This window comes from Vidua macroura, chromosome 5 (assembly GCF_024509145.1).
Source record: "Vidua macroura isolate BioBank_ID:100142 chromosome 5, ASM2450914v1, whole genome shotgun sequence".
Taxonomy (NCBI): Eukaryota; Metazoa; Chordata; class Aves; order Passeriformes; family Viduidae; genus Vidua; species Vidua macroura.
This window is the reverse complement of record NC_071575.1, coordinates 15,039,301-15,057,557: the sequence shown is the minus strand read 5'-3', so window position 1 is coordinate 15,057,557 and position 18,257 is coordinate 15,039,301. Positions and strand designations below refer to the sequence as shown.

Here is an 18,257-nt window from a genome sequence, read left to right as displayed (position 1 = left end):
CAGAATAACATAATCCTCTCAGGAACAAAGAAAAATAAAAATTTGTTGGTATAGCACTGTTGAAACAACTTTTTCTCTTGTGTATGGTTTAGCTATTTTTTATGCAGTCATCATGAAAAACATTACCTGAATATCTGAATCAAACGGGGCTGGTTTAAATGTCATGGAGCAATGTGACCTAGAAAGTAACAGAGGAGGAGGAGGAGTCCTGCTTTTTTTCTTGCTGCTCATAGCTTCTTTGAGACTGCGATACAATGCACTTTGTTCAACTTCAACTTGCTCAATTAAAGTTAGTGCTTCCTATGATTGAAATGAAAACAAAAGAGAAAACTATTAAAATCTGACAGATTTAATATAACAATCAGAAAGATTTAAATTTTATACATTGTTTTCAAGTTCTCATAGAAAATTTCACTGCTATGTAGAAAACTTTCAGGAGCTTTTCATATTATCCTACATCCTAAATGAGGATGATGGTACTTTGTGTAAGCTTACATTGAAGCAGATTAACTTCATAATTAGAGAATGCAGGGCTACCTATGAAAGAAGCATATCCAATTTTGGAAGAGTCTCTAGGAAAAAAGAGAGTGATCACATATAATTTTGATAAGCAATTAGTGCCAGCTAGCAGTTAACTCCAACAAGAAAAAAAATGATATGAACTCCTGTTTAGGAGAGATCTGTAAACCTAATCTGTGGAATTTCTAGAGGAGCTGTAGAAGCAGCTGGACTGAATTTTTTTGTACTTCAGAAACAGAGGGAAAAAAATAAAGTCTACAAATAAAGAAAGAGGAGAATGTGGGTCCAGAAAAAGTAGGGCTAAGCCATTTTTCTCTTGGTTATCTCTAGACAGCTGAAAGCTGACTGACAAAGCTGTCAAAGATGTGGGGACACCCTGAACACAGTTATTGTGGCCATTTGGTTGGAGATCAAGGCTACACTTTTTTTCTTACTTGACTGAATAGCAAATTGGTAGGTTTCTTCACCTTGATTTCACTGCCAGTTCAAGAGAAACTTAACTTGGCAATCTAATATTAAGAACTTAGTACTTTTGCATCTTTACTTGTGACAGCTGTTCAGTACATATCAAAGCCAAAAAGGCCAACTCACAGAGATGAACAAGGATTACATTTACATATTCTGACAACTAAAAATTTTATTTGAAGCCTTTTAGTACCCTACACTGAACCAAGGATTTAGGCTGAGCTGAGTCTGAAAGACAAAATGAAAAAAAGTTTCCAAGTTATTGGTAATTCAGTGACAATCCTATAATCTTGCACCTTAACAGTTCCTTGCTTCTGTTCTCATACATTTGGAAGATTACACCATAGTGGGTCAGATCACAGACTGAGTCATCTTGGAATCTCACGTCCAAAAATTATGAAAATATTTCAGGTTTATGGATAAATGAGTGAAACAGGGAGCTAAGATTTAATAGAGCCTTTTGCATAGCTAATCATTTTCACAGCTCTACCACTCCACCTCATTCCTTCACCCTTTAGATTAGGGCTGCATCCACCCTAGTGGATCCTACAGGAAGGGTATAAGATAAAGAACAAGATACAGAGTGACTCTTTCCATCACACAACCATTCAACTTTTGCAATCGGCAGTTTGAAGCTTCATGGTTTCCTTAAAAACTATACTTCTCCATGGTAAGCAGTCCTATGACACAATTTTTAATTAAAAGTATCATGTACTCATTCTTGTCTGAGGATATATTTCTGATTAGTGCAAGGGTGAAAATGCTCCCAGGTTGAATAAAGATGGTGTTGTGACTGAGAGTGGTACTGCATGACCTGTACTTCAGTAATTGTAGAACCTGGAAGATGATAAATGTGGCAGTGTTGCAAGATGAGCAAGAATAATCGTGCGGTTCAAGAAGCCAAATGTCACCATAAAAACCCCCAAATGCTTGACCTGAGATAAAATACATTTTATCCCTACCTCTGTCACAGACTTGTACCATGATATTAACTTAATCACATAAATTCAATATTACAACTGGCCAATGAGAACTACCAGAGTATCCAATTCTGTAAAAATTGGATGTCCAACTAGACATATAGGACAGGAAGAAAGAATTAAACAACTGTGAAAGAAATAATAAAAATGCACAGCAGCTCATTAAGCAGTTTGATGCAATTGAGTAAACACCTATGACTCAGAAGCTTCCATATCTACTTAGTTCTTTACTGCATTGAGAAATTGTTATTTGTATGCTTCTCAAAATAAAATAAACTGCTTACTATTTTGCTACATAATAAAAACAGATTTGTAGCATATTGTGCTGATTACAGGAGAAAAGACAGAATTCTACATAAATACAGAAGATGGAATTCTATATAAAATTCTACAATTTAAAAAAAGCAAAAGCATGAAAATAAAAGTATGGATTTGCTGCTTATTAAGTGAGCACCATCCACCTCAAGCAGGAAAATTAATTGAGCATATAATTAAATATTTAATCATAAAACAAATATCAAAAGAGGTCATGCTAAGTTTGTCCAGACAAAATGAATTCTGATATTTTCTGGTAACTACCTGCAGATATATTATATTTTTTTATCTACATTTTTCTGGATGAAAAGTGCACAGAAGTAAAATGTGGTGTAGGGCAGTGTAACATCTTGGTAAATGTTTGTTTGGGATAACCAGATATTTCTTGGGAAATACTTGTAAGTCTTCACTGGTGACTACAGTTATAATTTGCATACTATATCACAACATCTGATATGATTTTCATAAGTAACATATATTTTACAAATATATGAGAAATATTTTTAATGTATGCATTTTCTGATTCAGTTTTTGCATTCTTCTGGTGTTAAAAATATATGTATTACTTATCATGCTTCCAAATTTGTGGCACTTAAAAGAAAAACAACTTCTAGAAACCTTGTTTAAAATACTCTTTTATATATTATATGGTAAAAATTGCAGATTCTGTTATCTGTTGTACAGGCTATAAAGAAATTTCAAGCCCTGTTGATGATCTGGCAATTTTCATGAACAGATGATGGCACAAATGTCAATGGAAATACTCTCATTGATTTCAAGAGACTGAAATGAACCCAGGAAGACTCTGCTTTTAGCTCCAATAATTCCAAAATCCCAATATCTAAACTGATTTTTTTAGAAAGAATAAAATAAAGTCCGTGTCATCATCACCAGCTAAAGTATTCTATGAAGACTTGGAGATCTCAAAAAAAGAACAATGTCAAAGGTTATAGTAAGAAAACCTGATTGACATTTTGGCAATGTCTATGTTAATAACTGCTAAGTTCAGGAGATACAGTATAGCAGAAAAGTCCTTATCTATTCTTGGGTTTCCTGAAATTTGCATGTGTGCACAAAATTTGGGGATGTGCTCTTTCTTTGTTTTACGGTCACTTTATTCTTTGAAACTTCTCAGGAAAAAAATTGACAATAGAAGTTAAAAACACACGATGACCTTCAAGTTCCTTCAATTTTTCTTGTTTTCATAAGAAGTAGTATTACATGTCTTAATTGCACAGAACATGAAAAACTGTGCTAATGGTAAAGAAGTTCCATCAAAAGTTTTTTCTTATTACCTCCAGTAGCTGCCTTTGGGAAGTAGTAGTTAAATCTTCAGGGAACTTCTGTGCAGCCTTTTGCATCAAAAATATTGCTCTGGATAGCTTATTCCTTTTAATTTTTTTTAGTATAAGTTCCTCTAGAAAACAGATATTTTAAGACATTTATAAAACTGTGACAATAATTTATTATACTTCTAAAATCTTAAGTAATAAGTCTTACCTGATAAATATTGGAAATCTTCAATATTCTTCTCATGAGACTTACTAGACTTAGGACTTCTGTCAACACCTTGAGCACCTGTGTGGGAAGGAAATACTGAGTTATTTGATAGTGCTATTGCAAAAAATTGAGTGAGAGGTTAATATGTAGTCTTATAGTAAAGCTCTGCTCCATCTCACATTCTTTTTTTTTGGTTCAAGTAGAATTTCTTGTACAGATTATGCCACTAAAAATATTCCACCCTCCTGCCTAACATCTTTAGTAGTTATATTAACACCACAGAAAAAGAGAGGTTTTCTTTGATCATAGGGAGCAGGGCACAGTGTAGCTCTGCAGTGTCAAACTGATACTAGGTTTTAATTTAAAAAAACCAAAACAACTCTAAGAATGGGAGAACAAGCTGAGTTTTTTTCAGAAGCCATTTGGCAAGAGTGGAATATCTGCTGACATACAGAGACAATTTCACAGGAGTAGAAGTTCAAATTACAAAGAGCATTGAATAAAATATTCAAGTCATTCTCTAGAAAGAAAATTAGCATGACAGAAAAAAACCCTGCAGAACATTTTTCTTTACTGGCATTGTAAAAGTTAGTATTATAACTAAAATACAACAACCAACTGTCTAGGAATGAAATCGTTTAGTTGCAGCAAAGTTTAACTCCCATTGCTTGAGTAGAAATTGCAGACTAGTATAATGTAAATCTAAATTCTGCAAATTCAGTACATTATTTCTTTCTATATGTGGCATACAAGCTGCCCAACATCAGCTCCTCTCCAGAAAGCAGATACTCCTTTATTTCTTAGTACTACAGAATATATTAGCAAAAAAGATTCTAATCAAGTTTTGAATATTATTTAATTTTACTGAAACCTACCTTGTGTAATTTTAAGAAGTTTCACAGCTACTCGATGTTGGGCCTGAATGAGCTCCAAGTGTAAATCTATTACAAAACCATTATCTGTTCCTGTTTTATCATCACCACATCCCAAAACAGAATTCAAATTCTGATCATTTGAGTCCACCTAATAAACAGGAAGTGGCAATTAAGCAAATACAAACTTCCATTACTTAGCTTACTAGCTTATTGCATTTTTCTTGATACTATTTCAGTAAACTGACAAACACTGAAATTTGTCACATTTGTGTAATTATGCAGTCAATCAAGAAAGCATGGAAAGGAGAGTGACCAGACAGAGAGAGCACAGATAATGGACAAAGAGAACTAGACAAAATCTGAGAATCAATAGAAAACTGGATCAATAATAAAGACCAAACTGTAAAAACTATCTTTTACTGTGCTACCAAACAAATATCATATTGCTATAGAATGAAAATATTTAGAAAATCTGAACTCACATCAAGAACAAAAATTGATTTTAATAATAAACAGTTGCAAGTAATAAATATGAAAAGGATTTCTGCTCTTATTTTATACAATAAAACAATATATTATCATTATTTCAAAAGAAAATGTTAAAGATAGCCTAAAGGAGTTCATAGTTTATTATCAAGAGAGAAAAATGCCATTTCAATTTGTGCCGGCTTTGGCTTAGGCCGAGTTAGTTCATAGTAGCTGATATGGAGCAGTGGTTTGGATTTGTGCTGGAAATAGTGTTGATAATGCCAAGGATGTCTTCACTACTGATGAGGAGTGCTCACACAGCATCAAGGCTGTGACAGCACTGCTCCTCACACCACCCCACCAGAGAGGAGGGAGGCAAAACCAGGGCAGTGATCCCACTGACCAAAGGGATGTTCCAGCCCCTACACAATCATGGTCAGTACATAAACCTCGGGGAGGGAGAAAGGGGCAGATGAATTTCGAGTGACAGCATTTGTCTTCCCAGACACCCAAGCTACATGTGATGGGAACTCCTGGAGCTGGCTGAACTCCTGCCTGCCTGTGGGAAGTGGTGAATTAATTTCTTGTGGGAAGTGGTGAATTAATTTCTTGTGGGAAGTGGTGAATTAATTTCTTGTTCTGCTTTGCCTGTTTGCACAGCTTTTGCTTTCCCCATTAAACTGTCCTTATCTCAACCCACGAGTTTTCTGGCTTTTACCTCTCCCCCAGGACACTGTGAGGGACTGGGTGAGCAGCTGTGAGGGGCTCAGTTGCCAGCTGGGGTAAACCACAACACTAATACACAGAGATATATTTTTTCTAGTCTCTTCTTACATGGGCCAGTAACATGAGGTACATTTAATAGTGCTAAGATTTCTAAGTTTGAAGAAAATATGAGGTTTATATTATCAAAATGAAATATATATTACTGATAGATTTTGTTGCAATGTAGCTTTTTGTAAACTTTACCTTCGTACAGCAGCTGTCAAGTATCGACTTTCCATCTGGTAAAAGAGTCATTAACCGAGATGCATTCATGTCATTAAGTGCTTTTTCAAGAATTTCATAAGCAATTTGCAATTGTTCTGTAGGCGTTTTCTGAAATGAAAACCCATATAAACATATTTCCTTAGATAACATTTAAAACTATAATATAGATGATCAAAAGTAATGTACTTTTCTTTTTAGCTGTTGAAGTTTAAAACTGTCAGACTATCTTTACATAGGTACTGCTCCCCATACTTTAATATACTAATATCAATGTTTTAAATTTCAAGTAGGGTTGATTTTTCTTCAGCTCAAAAAAAAAAAAAATTACTCAGAGTTAGCTTATAGCAGAGTGAAATTGAATTTAAAGAATTAAATTGAAAACATAGTATTTGCAGTTTTTCAATAGTCCATTCAACACTACTAAGAAAACACAGTTTTTTCAGGAAACACCACCTTTAAATAGACTGTCCCTGAACTAAACCCTGTCCATATGTGTAATCATTAAGACATATGACTGACAACACTCCTGAATCCTCAGGCTAACACATATCATTTGTCCTTAAGGTGCTTTAGTCAGTCATCTGATTGGAAAATTCTGCAAAATGCTGAGCAAAGCAAGGACACTCAGGATGTTTCATCTATTCCACATGATCCTTACAAAAAGAAGGAAGCAAAAACACAACCCAAAATATTTTCCCAAATTAAGACAGGACTAAAATTTCTACCATCTTAATAAAACGGACCATTAAACCATTTAAGGCTGGTACTACAGATTGGCATAGAAAAAGGTATACATATATATCACCATGCTTATGCTGTAAAAAAATTTTCAAATACAATCCCTTCCAGAAAAAGGATAGATAAAAAAGACACAAGGAAAATTTTCAAGTTTCATTTAATTTTAAAAAATGTCTTTTCTTTTTTTCCTCTGCACTAATAGGATTGCATGAAATATTTCATCTCTGTGAAACTACATACAAAATTGTATGAAAGGCTTCAAGCAGAAGTATTCTTATTCTGTTCAAAATCAATGTATCAATGAAGATAAATTGGACGTTACCATCAGTATTTCAGGCATATCACAGGCTTCATCTTGCAAAAGAGAAGCAATTCCTCCTTTTTTATAGGAAGAAAAGCAGAAGTGAAAATCAAATAAATCCAGTAAATTTCAGTACCATTCAATCAGCTCTACTACTAATTTCAGAGTCTGGCAATAATTCTGTTCTTCAGTGTTTGACTATGAGAGGTAATGATATTGTTTCTTGAAGAGCTTTCTGGGGTTTAGACACACAGCAATGTATGTACAATTACACTAATACAGGATATTATTAGCCAACAATGTTGTATTTTAAAGGTACCATATATTTCATAGCCACATCATATCCAAGCTAATGAAACTAGGACTCGTTCTGTAGTTCCTCATATTTTTGTATCAATTTCATATCAATTCTCCATTTTGAAATCAATTCAAAGCTATTATTATCTAATTCACAGTTAATGTCACTTATAGAATGATTTTTAAGAATAAGAGGTCATATTATTATGATAAATACTATTTCATTTTAATATTTCTTGAAACAGAATTATCAGCTTTTAAAAGTTTGCTTTAATTGTTTAAATTATTTAATTTATGAAGAATACATCCAAACCTATGTTTCCCTCTTCAAAACAAGAGAAAACAATTTTTTAGTTCTTGGTAAAACCTTCTAATTTCATTTCTTTGCTGAAATAATTTTTTTTTGTGCTTTCAGAGGAACAACCTTCTAGTCACTCCTTCTGCCACTTTTGCATGCTTGGTTTTGCTCGTTCACTGTCTCTTCCTCATAAAAAAAGAAAATTTGTGTTCACTCAGTATTCATTCAGTAATTAGGTTCTTTTCAGCACAGTCATATGCTTGACTGTCAGCCTTTTTTGACCAATGACTCCAATGATTCAGCTTTTTTTTTCCTCCAAAAAGACATATTTAAACTGAATGAAAAAGAAGGGGTGCTACAATGAGGTTCTCATTTAGTCTTCCTGAGAACCTTACGATATTCTTAACACCACCAAAAACAATACCTACTCTACCTTAATAACAAATAGTCATTTCCCAAGATTTATTTCCAAAAGTGCAAAACTATTATCATTACTTTCTGTTTCTAGATATGGTCTAATAAGATCTTTAACATTTATTCTCTAGTTACTGTTCGACATTTATGAGATTTATGATTCATATTCCAAAATACACAACAGAGAGCTTTTAAAGTATGTCTAAATACTCATATTTTACAGCATTAGTCAGATTTTGGAAGGAAATTTGTTTAATGTGATTGTGATAGCATATCCCAATAATGTCAGCCAAGTTCAACTTCAAAAACAATTGAATTCCTATACAAAAATCAAGAATATGTAGAGAAGAAAACCAAACTGATGACCCAATAAATGCAAAAGCTTCAGTATGACCTCAATATTTTCCCCTTTTCTTTGGCCTGCAACTAATCAACCAGCATTTGAAGGCTCCAAATGAGCTACAGCACGTATGGCCTTTTGCCTAGCCCATATTCAGAGAAAATAGCAGTGATCTGAGGCTGGCTACTCTGAAGGGGCTAAGAGACATGTAGAAGGCCTGTGAGGAGAATGAGTAATAACAAATGCAATTCAAAACGGGGTTACTTCAATAGAACTGGAAATGTAAGGAAAGAAATCATAACTCCTTGGAAAACCAGGTTGCATTAGCTCCAATAATGGGTGAAATTTTGCGTGAAAAACACTGTTCTTCTACTTTCAACAATCTCTTTACAATATTTTTTGAATATGCATGTTAGTTTTCAGCTCAGAAAGGTTCCAATCTTTAAAGTCATTCTTGAAAGAAAACTCATTTTTTCTTGAAAGCTTTACCTTCTTTTTCCTTAGATTCACTTGTAGAATCAGCTACGTTTTCCAGTATTGCAGCAATACATAAGGTTATCTCTGCAAACATTACATTAGTGTCTGCTATGTTGCTCTTCTCAATTATTTCATTCATTATCCAGAGTAAATGAACCCACTAAAAATGAGGAAATGGGTGAGAAAAAGAATCAAGACAGAGACAAATTTTTGGATGACCTTTATGCATTACAGAGGTAGACAGGGTTTTGCACTCAAAATTGTCTAAAAATATTCACAAGTATGTACACAACTCCTTTCCTGGATCTGGCTTCTTTTTTTAAATGACACGAGTCTAAGATGCTGAATTTATACTGCTCCATAGCCCCTGTTCCTTCAGACAGCAGACTTTTTTTAATTTTAGAACATTACTATTCCTGCCATTCCTTTTGAAAAGTTTTATGAATGTTCTATAGCCATAACATTTATACCTTGCTCTAGTGCAGTAAGCCTTCCAGTAGATTTGATTACATGCCTCTCATTTATCTCCAGATCTTCCCACTTAAACTTAGAATAAAAGAGCTGCTGCTGTACATACAGAGGAAAATAACTGTACACTACCTTTTGGGGAACCTCCAAACAATTTTACTATATAGGGTCTCAAAATTAACTCCTCCAAAATCTGCTTGCACCAACTGGCAGCCCAGAGAGCCCATTTCACTAAGAGCTTCTCACCCACTGGACACATTCAAGGTAAGGCTGGGACTCTATCCCATGGGCTGAATACTATTCTACTATCGACTCCCATCTCCTTTGTCTTAAGTTGTAAGGTTTTTGCCACTTCGTTCAACTGATCTAGGGAACTTTCTTGAAATAAATTTATATTTTCTGCTACAACATCTTAAATTCTTCTTCTTACATCCTGTCCAAATGTTTTCACAAATGTAGCTTCTTACCTCCGCGGCCCACTGGCAGACAGTGGGCTACTTGACTGCAAAAAGGCTAAGAGAATATTTTGGTACTGGCATATGTGAGCACAGTGTGTTCAACGTGCACATATAATTCTTTTTTTTGAAGAAGAAGATTTATCTGCGCTTTACCATAAGAAAAGGTACTTAGACTGGATACCAGTATTTCACTGCCTTTACTATAATAGACTGCATTCACATTAAGAGAAATACATATAATGAAGGAGGAGTACTTGGTAAGCTTGGTGTTTGTGGATATATTCTAAGCAGTGACTTCCACTCATTTGGATTTGCTGAAGTTCCGTTTTACACTTCTGCCACAAACACATTACTACATCAACAAGTATTTCTTTGTCAGGATGGACATTCTAGAAAGCAAAAACAATATAATAGTGGAAATGGGTAGGCATATAAACACACAAATAACCTAGTACATAAACAGTCTCAACATTTTTCAACACAAGTAAATAAAATATGTCATTTTTTTATAAGGAATGACAACATTTTGAAAGCTTTAGAAATACTTTTTAAAAATAATTTCTGGTAGACCACACAAGCTTTTCTTCTCTCAACAATATAAGTGGGTTTAGAGGTTTGGGGAGTTTATTTCTTTTTTTTTTTTATTGACACGCTCTTAAAAGTAACACAGAAAAGGAAATTAGTGAGATGAAAATTATATGAGAGAGCAAATTAACTATAATGCTGAAATCAATAGATTCTAGAGAAACTTTATTAAAATATTTAAATATTTGCAGAAGAAAATCTAAATTAATAGTTTCATTTTGCTTGACAGAGTAGTTACATGGACTGTTGGTGCATTTGAGATCATGAAGCAGTGAAAAAATAAAAACAACTAGAAAAAAATTTGGACTGAAATATCTAACAAGTGAAAGAAATGTCTGCATCTTGCAAAGAGAATAATTAACAAATTCAGAACTCTAGTCAGTTAACCTCCTAATTAACATATTTTAAAAGGTAATAGAGTCCATCTATGTGTTAAACACATTCTGAACAGTAAGGATCAGTACACATCTTTATCATCAGTTATAGCAGCGTTGAACTAGTATCTCAGATGCAGTGAAACCTGATACATCCACACTACTTATACTCCCATATGTTTGAGCATAAGATTTATGGGATGTTGATAATGAAACTGAGGGGAGAAAAAAATGGAAAAAATATAAATCAAAATTATTTTTGCCACTGGTTTGGTGGCAGCAAGCTGCTAGATTGCCTCAGCTATATATCATGTAACTTCACCATCAGTGAATGCTCTGTTAATAAGGGGTAAATTTGTCTTTCTTCTCTGGACAAAAGATCAAGAGGTTTTGCAGGAAAGTGTAGAAGAATCAGCAGAGTTTAAATCCAGGTAACTGCCTCCATACAGAGGTCACATTAAAAACTGAGAAATCATGCTATCTAAGGGTATCTGTGGGGTACTTTGACTAAATATACTATACCAAAGCTAAAAATGTGTGTGCTCCAGTTACATTCAAATTGGGGCAATATTCAAATTATATCTAAAATAAATTTTGCAGTTAAGGTATATGCCATGTTATCAAAATGGGTTTTTCCTAAGGAAAAATTTTAATTAGTCTTTTGGATGACAAACTATTTTAATGTAAGTGCTAGTAGTGGTGACATTGCACTATAATTTCTTCCCTTCTCAGTAGCACTCACACATAAGGGGAAATCTCAATTTCAGCAAGTAAAAGTGGTTACTCGGGGAATAAATCATCAGATACATAATGGGATTATTTCTACAGTGGAGACTTCAGCACAAAGTCCCACTCTCATTGGTTTCGTTGTTGCTGCTGCTTGTTTCAGTTTTTTGCAGTGAGAATTTACCTTAAATTGCAGACATAGTGATCTTAAAAAGGCATTATCATTCCTTAGGATAGCTGCCCCCATTTCTATAAATATTGCAGAAGTGTTTGCCACAGCGGAGCATATTTGCCCACCAAAATCTAAGATGTAAAGAAATTCGATCTCTGCTTTGTGAGCTGAAACATGAAATCAGCCCTATGGACTTCCAAATAGATTAAATATCCAACAAGCATTTTAAAGTAGCTGATTACAGAGCATTTTTTAAAAAATAAACCATTTTTAAAGCATAAACTGATAACATTCATAAGTATGTTTTTTCACTTTTTATATTCTTGAAGTTTTTTAATCATGCAACTGATTCCTTTGACCTTCAATTATAGGCATTCATCACAGATTAAGTGATACATTGAGGAGAAATGACTCAAATTCTGTTATTACCTGCTCAGATGTGGAGATGTAGGAAAATACTGTTGTTGCCAAAATCATAAGATCACGAAAAGGATCTCCAGGCTTTAAGGATTCCTCTACGTTCATAAAAAAAGCATTTATAAAAAAAAGGGGGGTAAAAGGAAAGGCAAGACATTATATCTCATTTAAAAGCTAAGTTTGAAAATATCTGAGTCAACTGATTTACTAATATAAGCCAGGAGATAACATGGTCTAAGAAACAGTAAATTCAGAGGGGGTGAGATAATTCCAAGTTTATTCACCTCTGTGAAAAGTGAGCATTTACATTTCTAGGAAACAGAAAGTTTTCAAGACATATTCAGATTTTTGATTGTCAAAGAAGTAAACTGCAATTGCTTGAAAAAGTTTTTCTTACTTCTATGTAAAGAAATTTTGCATAAATTAGATATAAGAACAGACCAAAAAACCCTCAAAGACCTGTTTCACTGTTTCCCTGAAAACTTGTCTGAAAACATTCAATCATTTTGCATCTTTGCTTATAACTTGACACATGTTTAACATACATCATGCCTTTCTCACTTAAGGGAAATAGTATGAAGTCATATTTTGACAAATGAAAACTGGAAAAAATAGGTGGCATTTTCTCAATTACTACTTTTTGTCATAGACTACTGCATGAACCATATTACATAGTTGTTAAATAATTAACAAAACCTCTTGCTGAAAAAATATTTGAAATTCAAACACAACTATAACTGAGCAACACTCACTTCTAATTGTCTGTGTCTTTTCAGAAGCTTGATGTGTGCTGCCTTTGCTATTACCATCATCACTAATAGAAAAAATACGTTCAGATTTTCCTGGGAATACTATAGGTTGCATCAGTGTAAGAAGTTTGAGTTCTATTTCAGCTTTCTTCCATGTTGGGTCATCTTGAGCCTAATTGAGAGGAAAAAAGCCATATAAATTGGTCTTTAAAATACGTATTTTGAATATTCCTTACCCTCATAAGAAAAGACTAAATAAATAACATCTCAATCACATTCAGATTACCTGAAGAAAATTATCAACGAATTCAAGAGCAGAGTAAAACACATTCCACTCTTCATAGCTGAAAGCTAATTTTACAAATTTCACAGCAGCATCTCCAGACACCCCTTTTTCTCCTGCAGTGATGACAAAAATATTTTTTCTGTTTTGTATATATATATTCGGAACTTTATTGAAAGTTTAATTTCATTTCTTTTCATAATTTGGGTATTGATAAATATAAATGTCCCCACATTTTTCAATAGTCAGCATAATCTTGATGGATGTTTTAATAACTTTACAAGAAACAATAGCTTTATCTTTTCATAGTAATGTCTAGGCTTGCAGGCTGCTTTAATGATGGATCTGCAACCACAGAATCATAAAGGTTTGAAAAGATCTCCAGGATCATAAAATCCAAACTTTTAACAAATACCACCATGGCCACTTAACTACATCACAGGGTCCTGTTACATTCAAAAGAGGCTCTACAATGATTGATATTAACATTCCTGTGTAGAGAACACCAAGAATCTAGTCCTTGCTGTTGCAGGAAGAGCTTATCACCCTGCAAAAACCCTTATTATCCAAAATTCGGTTTAAAAATTGCACAGAAACACATACAATTTCTTTCCAGACAGTTTCTCATTATTGTGTCAGAAAATGCTCATATTCACATAGGGAGCCTATTTTCTCAGTTTTCAAGTTTATCCAGACCACAGTTTGGTAGAAAATAGACTTCCTGGTCTTTAGAACTCTCAGCAAGTGTTTTAACTAATATATTCAGCAGTGCTAACAATACGCCACAGTCACTGTCATGAGTTGGAAGGGACCCACAAGTTTGATCACCAAAATCCAGCTCCTGACCCTGCACAGAACCACTCCAAGAGGACATCATTTTGCAGACTCTTTATGTATAGAAATGTTACTTACATGAAAATTAATTCTTCCCACTGAGTATTTATACCACTGGGTAAAAAAAAATCCTTTGAAATTCCAATCGAGCTTACCTGCTAGCATCAACTGCAGAAGAGTAGATGATGGATTAATTATACCAAAGTGATTGGTGCCATTGCTCTTTCCACCTTCAACATAGACAACTTATTAAGTCAATTTATAATCTATTAGACTTGTTACCTTCTAATTAGCCAGTAATCATACCAAGAAAAATATAATTCTGAAGTGTACTTAGTCTTTATATAACCTTTTACTGACAAAATACTTCTATACTCAGGACTATATTCATCCCAGAGCCCAGCAAAAATAAGTGTGAAAGGAACCATCAAGTCCAGTGTTTTTCTCAAGTTTTTATACCTAACCTTGAATGGAAATTTAAAAAAAATATAATACATCAAACAACATGGTATTTTGACCCTGCCTGGCTTCCCGACCCCCATCCAGCTGCTCTCAGGCTGTGCAAGAACTGCTCAGCAGTAGTGAAAACACTGTGTAACAACACTGGTTTAGCCATAAATATATGGCACAGTAAAGCCTGTAAGTAAAGGCCTCTACAAAGAAAGTGAACTCCAGTTTACTTAGAAAATATAGGCATGAACTGCTGCAGATTTTTACTCATTATAATAGACCATGGAGATCAACCCAGATTTTTATTTTCTATTATGTGAAGATAAGAAAGACTACCTGCTTTTACACATGCTATTTTTATAACTCAAATATATACCTTCAGGCACATTCTTTTTTTTTAAATAGAAAAAAAACAAAATAAAATGGAGGTCCAGGCTCCTCACCAACTGTTGTTGCTTCTTTATGCAAAAACTGTTACCTGAGAGGATTTCTAGGCCTGCAGAAAAAAGCTCAGAAGTGACGTCACCAATTTGCATTTCATCAGGAACAGGAGGATGAGGGGGCAATAGATTCCTGCTACGATCAGACAGTGCTTCTAGGATGGCAAGGAACTGAGCTGCAGCACCATCAAACATTGCCACCAGCAGCCGCTCGGTAGTGGTGCGAGGCCATGACAGCTAAGTAAGCAAAGGTAATTTAAGCCTTATAACATCTGAACCAACTTGCAACAAAGCAAGATTTTTTCAAAACATTTCTCCATCACAAAGCAAGTACATGTTCAAAACAGAAAATAACATATTATAAAATATATTGCTGTCATTAATGTCATGCTTCAAAGGCATAGCAAAGCCTCATGCTAAGCAGGTACAGCACTTAGGTAGACTAATCATTTCTCAGCAACCAGACACACTGCTGCATGGTATTTTACTTCAAAAATAGTACAATAGAAATTATAAGGGAGAGTATTAAGGCCATGCAGTTTAGATCCATGCAGATGTCTCCTGATAATTTTCTAAAGTAATAATTAGTAAATTTCCCTACTATCCAGCTTGTTCTGAGTTTTATTAATAAATTCTGTTACTTAAGAGATTGAAAATCTAAAACTTTCTGCTCATGTATAGCACCATGTGTATTTAGAAGAATTATATCATGGTTTCATCACATGACAAGAAGAGTAAAGGAAGAGAAGGATTATATGAAATGTCAGACTTACATTTACTGCTTTTCTCGGGTTAACTTTTGACTCACGTCGAAAGCTGTTCGACTTTCTTCTGGATGCATATACTGCTCTCTTGAAAATCATTACTGACATCTGACACAAAGAAAAATAAGTCATCGTGTATGCAACATGTTCTGTTCATAGAGATCATAACTACTCTACTTTTTCACAATGACTCGCAGGATGATACCTTCAGAGTGGCCTCTCTAAAAATCTTTTCTGCCTCTGTATGTTCCAGAGAAGAACTGATATCTTCTAATTGCTTCAGTTCGTCAATCTTAATCAAGCCACGGCGAGCAAATATCTGTCCAAAGAATTTTTAAAAAGATATATACTCTGTGTTCATATCCTGTATGTTGATATCCAATTTTAAAATAATATCATTCCTGAATTTATACAACTGCAAAGAGCTGCAATGAAAGTCACGTCCCGAACAATTGAAAATGAAAACAAAACTTTAGCAAAATACCTTTTGTACATATGCATGGGACCTGGCCAGTGTTTAATGCTAGAAGTTTGTGACTGTGAGTATATACTAAGTGCTATTGCATTTGAGTTGATTATGCATTTACATGTGGAAACACACCTCCACTTTGCAGTAAAACTCTGGAATACAAACAGAACTCTTAATACATATGATCTGATAATAAGTAGGAATATTTAAATAAATATTTCCCATTTGATTGCATCTGAAATGCTACATAAGGTAAATCAGGATACCTCTCCATGAATGCCGGCTTGACAATCAAAATAACACTGAGAAACTGCCGCATATAGGGTGGCCCTCCACGTCAAATAATGCACAGATAAGAGTGGAATGGATGATTCCATACATATACTGGCCCACAGTAAGTATTCCAGGACCTGTATTGAAGAAATCACATTTCAAAATGAATGTGTTTTAACCTACATAAATATGCTTCCTATTACTAAAGGACAGATACAAAGATTTATCCTTACCTGGTAGGACAAACTGAAAGAAGGGGGGATAAATCATTAGAAATTGAATTAATTTTTAACATATTTTATTTACTAAAAAGCATTCCCCTGCATATTATTGGTTTTTTTTCATCTTAAACTGTGGTCAAGCACTATTTTAGCCTCCAAGCTACCTTAACCATTCCATTTTACTAGAGTCTTGCCACCAGACAAAGATCCCGCCCTTCTCTCTCCTCTTATCTTGAGAGTTAGCCCTCCCTTTTCTGGCAGCTCTAGTGATCATTTTTCAAAAGGATCAACAAGCTTATCTGGGATGCAATAGAGTCTGTCTTTTGCAGTGAAAACCTGTGCTTAGATTCATTTATACCCATGGAATTCTTGACTCCTAACTTGCAGGGCAACATAGTCATTGCAGCAGTCTAATTTTAATAGTAAGTCCTTCTCTATTGAATGAACAGTATCTGTATCTTCCTCTTACTATTTTCTTTGGGCCAGCTGTTCCCTGAGGTACATACAATGTGCACAACCTTTGTCCTAAATTAAGCCTATATATAAACTTTCTTTTAGTCTGAATTTCAAGAATCAGAAATACCCACAATCGATTCCTCTGTTTCCTGTCTAGCAGAAATCTGAGGATGCTAGAGGAGGTGCTAAATCACTTCTGTTTCTAATAGAAGATGTTCAAAGATAAAAAATCTTTCCTGCTCAGTGAAAGATTAATAAAACAACACATAAGAAAATATAAGAAAAACTGATTCAAAAACATAAGAAAGACTGATTCAAATTCTGTTCAAGATTTAGGAGAAAAGAGTAAAGCTAAGAAAAACAGGAACTACATTCAGAAAAAAAAAAAAAAAAAGGCGTGGGGGAAAGGCCAGGTTACTTTTATCAAGTATTCACAACTAAAACCCTAGCCACCAGGTGTCAGCACATTTCCACATTTTAAGACGCAAAAGACTAATTCTTGAACACATATAGCTGTCCAACACAAAGCACCAGTGCCCAGCAAGGCATTATGCTGGGCTCCAATCCACAGCTGAGGAAGGAGCAGACTCAGGAAGGCATGAGGGCTTAGAAATCAACCACTTTGAAACACAGACATTTTATTTCCTTGTGACAAGGTACTACTATTGGCAATGACAGTGAAATTGAAGTCAGGGTACATTGTTATGCAAAACACAGGTGCATTTTCTAAACTTCTGCAAATTTTACAACCCTTTCTATTTATTTTGCCATACCTTAGCAGACTGACCCATCACCATCAAATGTCTGCATATGGTGTAAATATGGATAGTACCTACAAAAATAAAAATAAACAAACAAGGTAAGTTCTATAATCCCACATGAAATTTGTTATGCTAAGCAACTCAATCTTTTTCTTATTATCTGGGTTGTTACTTCCAGAGAAGAAAAATGTAATGACTTTTCATTAAACGAATGAAAAACTAATGATTTTTCTGTACTTCTAATCTAGAGACAATGAAGCTATTAAATTCTTCTGCAATATTAGTTTCAAAAATACCTATACAGTGAAGCAGTATAATCATGAGATTTCATGAGAACAAAATCTTAAAAATTTACTGAATCCATTTTTTTACTCAGTAAC

The 18,257-nt window shown here is 34.2% G+C and overlaps 1 protein-coding gene across 1 annotated transcript in view; it reads right to left on the bottom strand.

The window, feature by feature from the left end:
- The window catches only part of CFAP54 (cilia and flagella associated protein 54), a 101,765-nt gene that overhangs the window by 70,067 nt on the left and 13,441 nt on the right, over positions 1 to 18,257 (bottom strand). Inside the window, exons 5-21 of the mRNA XM_053978379.1 lie at positions 17,890 to 17,948; positions 16,433 to 16,576; positions 15,903 to 16,016; positions 15,707 to 15,805; positions 14,972 to 15,170; positions 14,199 to 14,273; positions 13,213 to 13,325; positions 12,930 to 13,098; positions 12,190 to 12,275; positions 10,158 to 10,292; positions 8,990 to 9,137; positions 7,173 to 7,228; positions 6,092 to 6,220; positions 4,655 to 4,802; positions 3,780 to 3,857; positions 3,575 to 3,696; positions 127 to 300 (exon numbers count right to left, since the gene is read on the bottom strand). Coding sequence (XP_053834354.1) covers positions 127 to 300; positions 3,575 to 3,696; positions 3,780 to 3,857; positions 4,655 to 4,802; positions 6,092 to 6,220; positions 7,173 to 7,228; positions 8,990 to 9,137; positions 10,158 to 10,292; positions 12,190 to 12,275; positions 12,930 to 13,098; positions 13,213 to 13,325; positions 14,199 to 14,273; positions 14,972 to 15,170; positions 15,707 to 15,805; positions 15,903 to 16,016; positions 16,433 to 16,576; positions 17,890 to 17,948 — 2,048 coding nt within the window. The remainder of the gene's footprint in view (positions 1 to 126; positions 301 to 3,574; positions 3,697 to 3,779; positions 3,858 to 4,654; positions 4,803 to 6,091; positions 6,221 to 7,172; positions 7,229 to 8,989; positions 9,138 to 10,157; positions 10,293 to 12,189; positions 12,276 to 12,929; positions 13,099 to 13,212; positions 13,326 to 14,198; positions 14,274 to 14,971; positions 15,171 to 15,706; positions 15,806 to 15,902; positions 16,017 to 16,432; positions 16,577 to 17,889; positions 17,949 to 18,257) is intronic.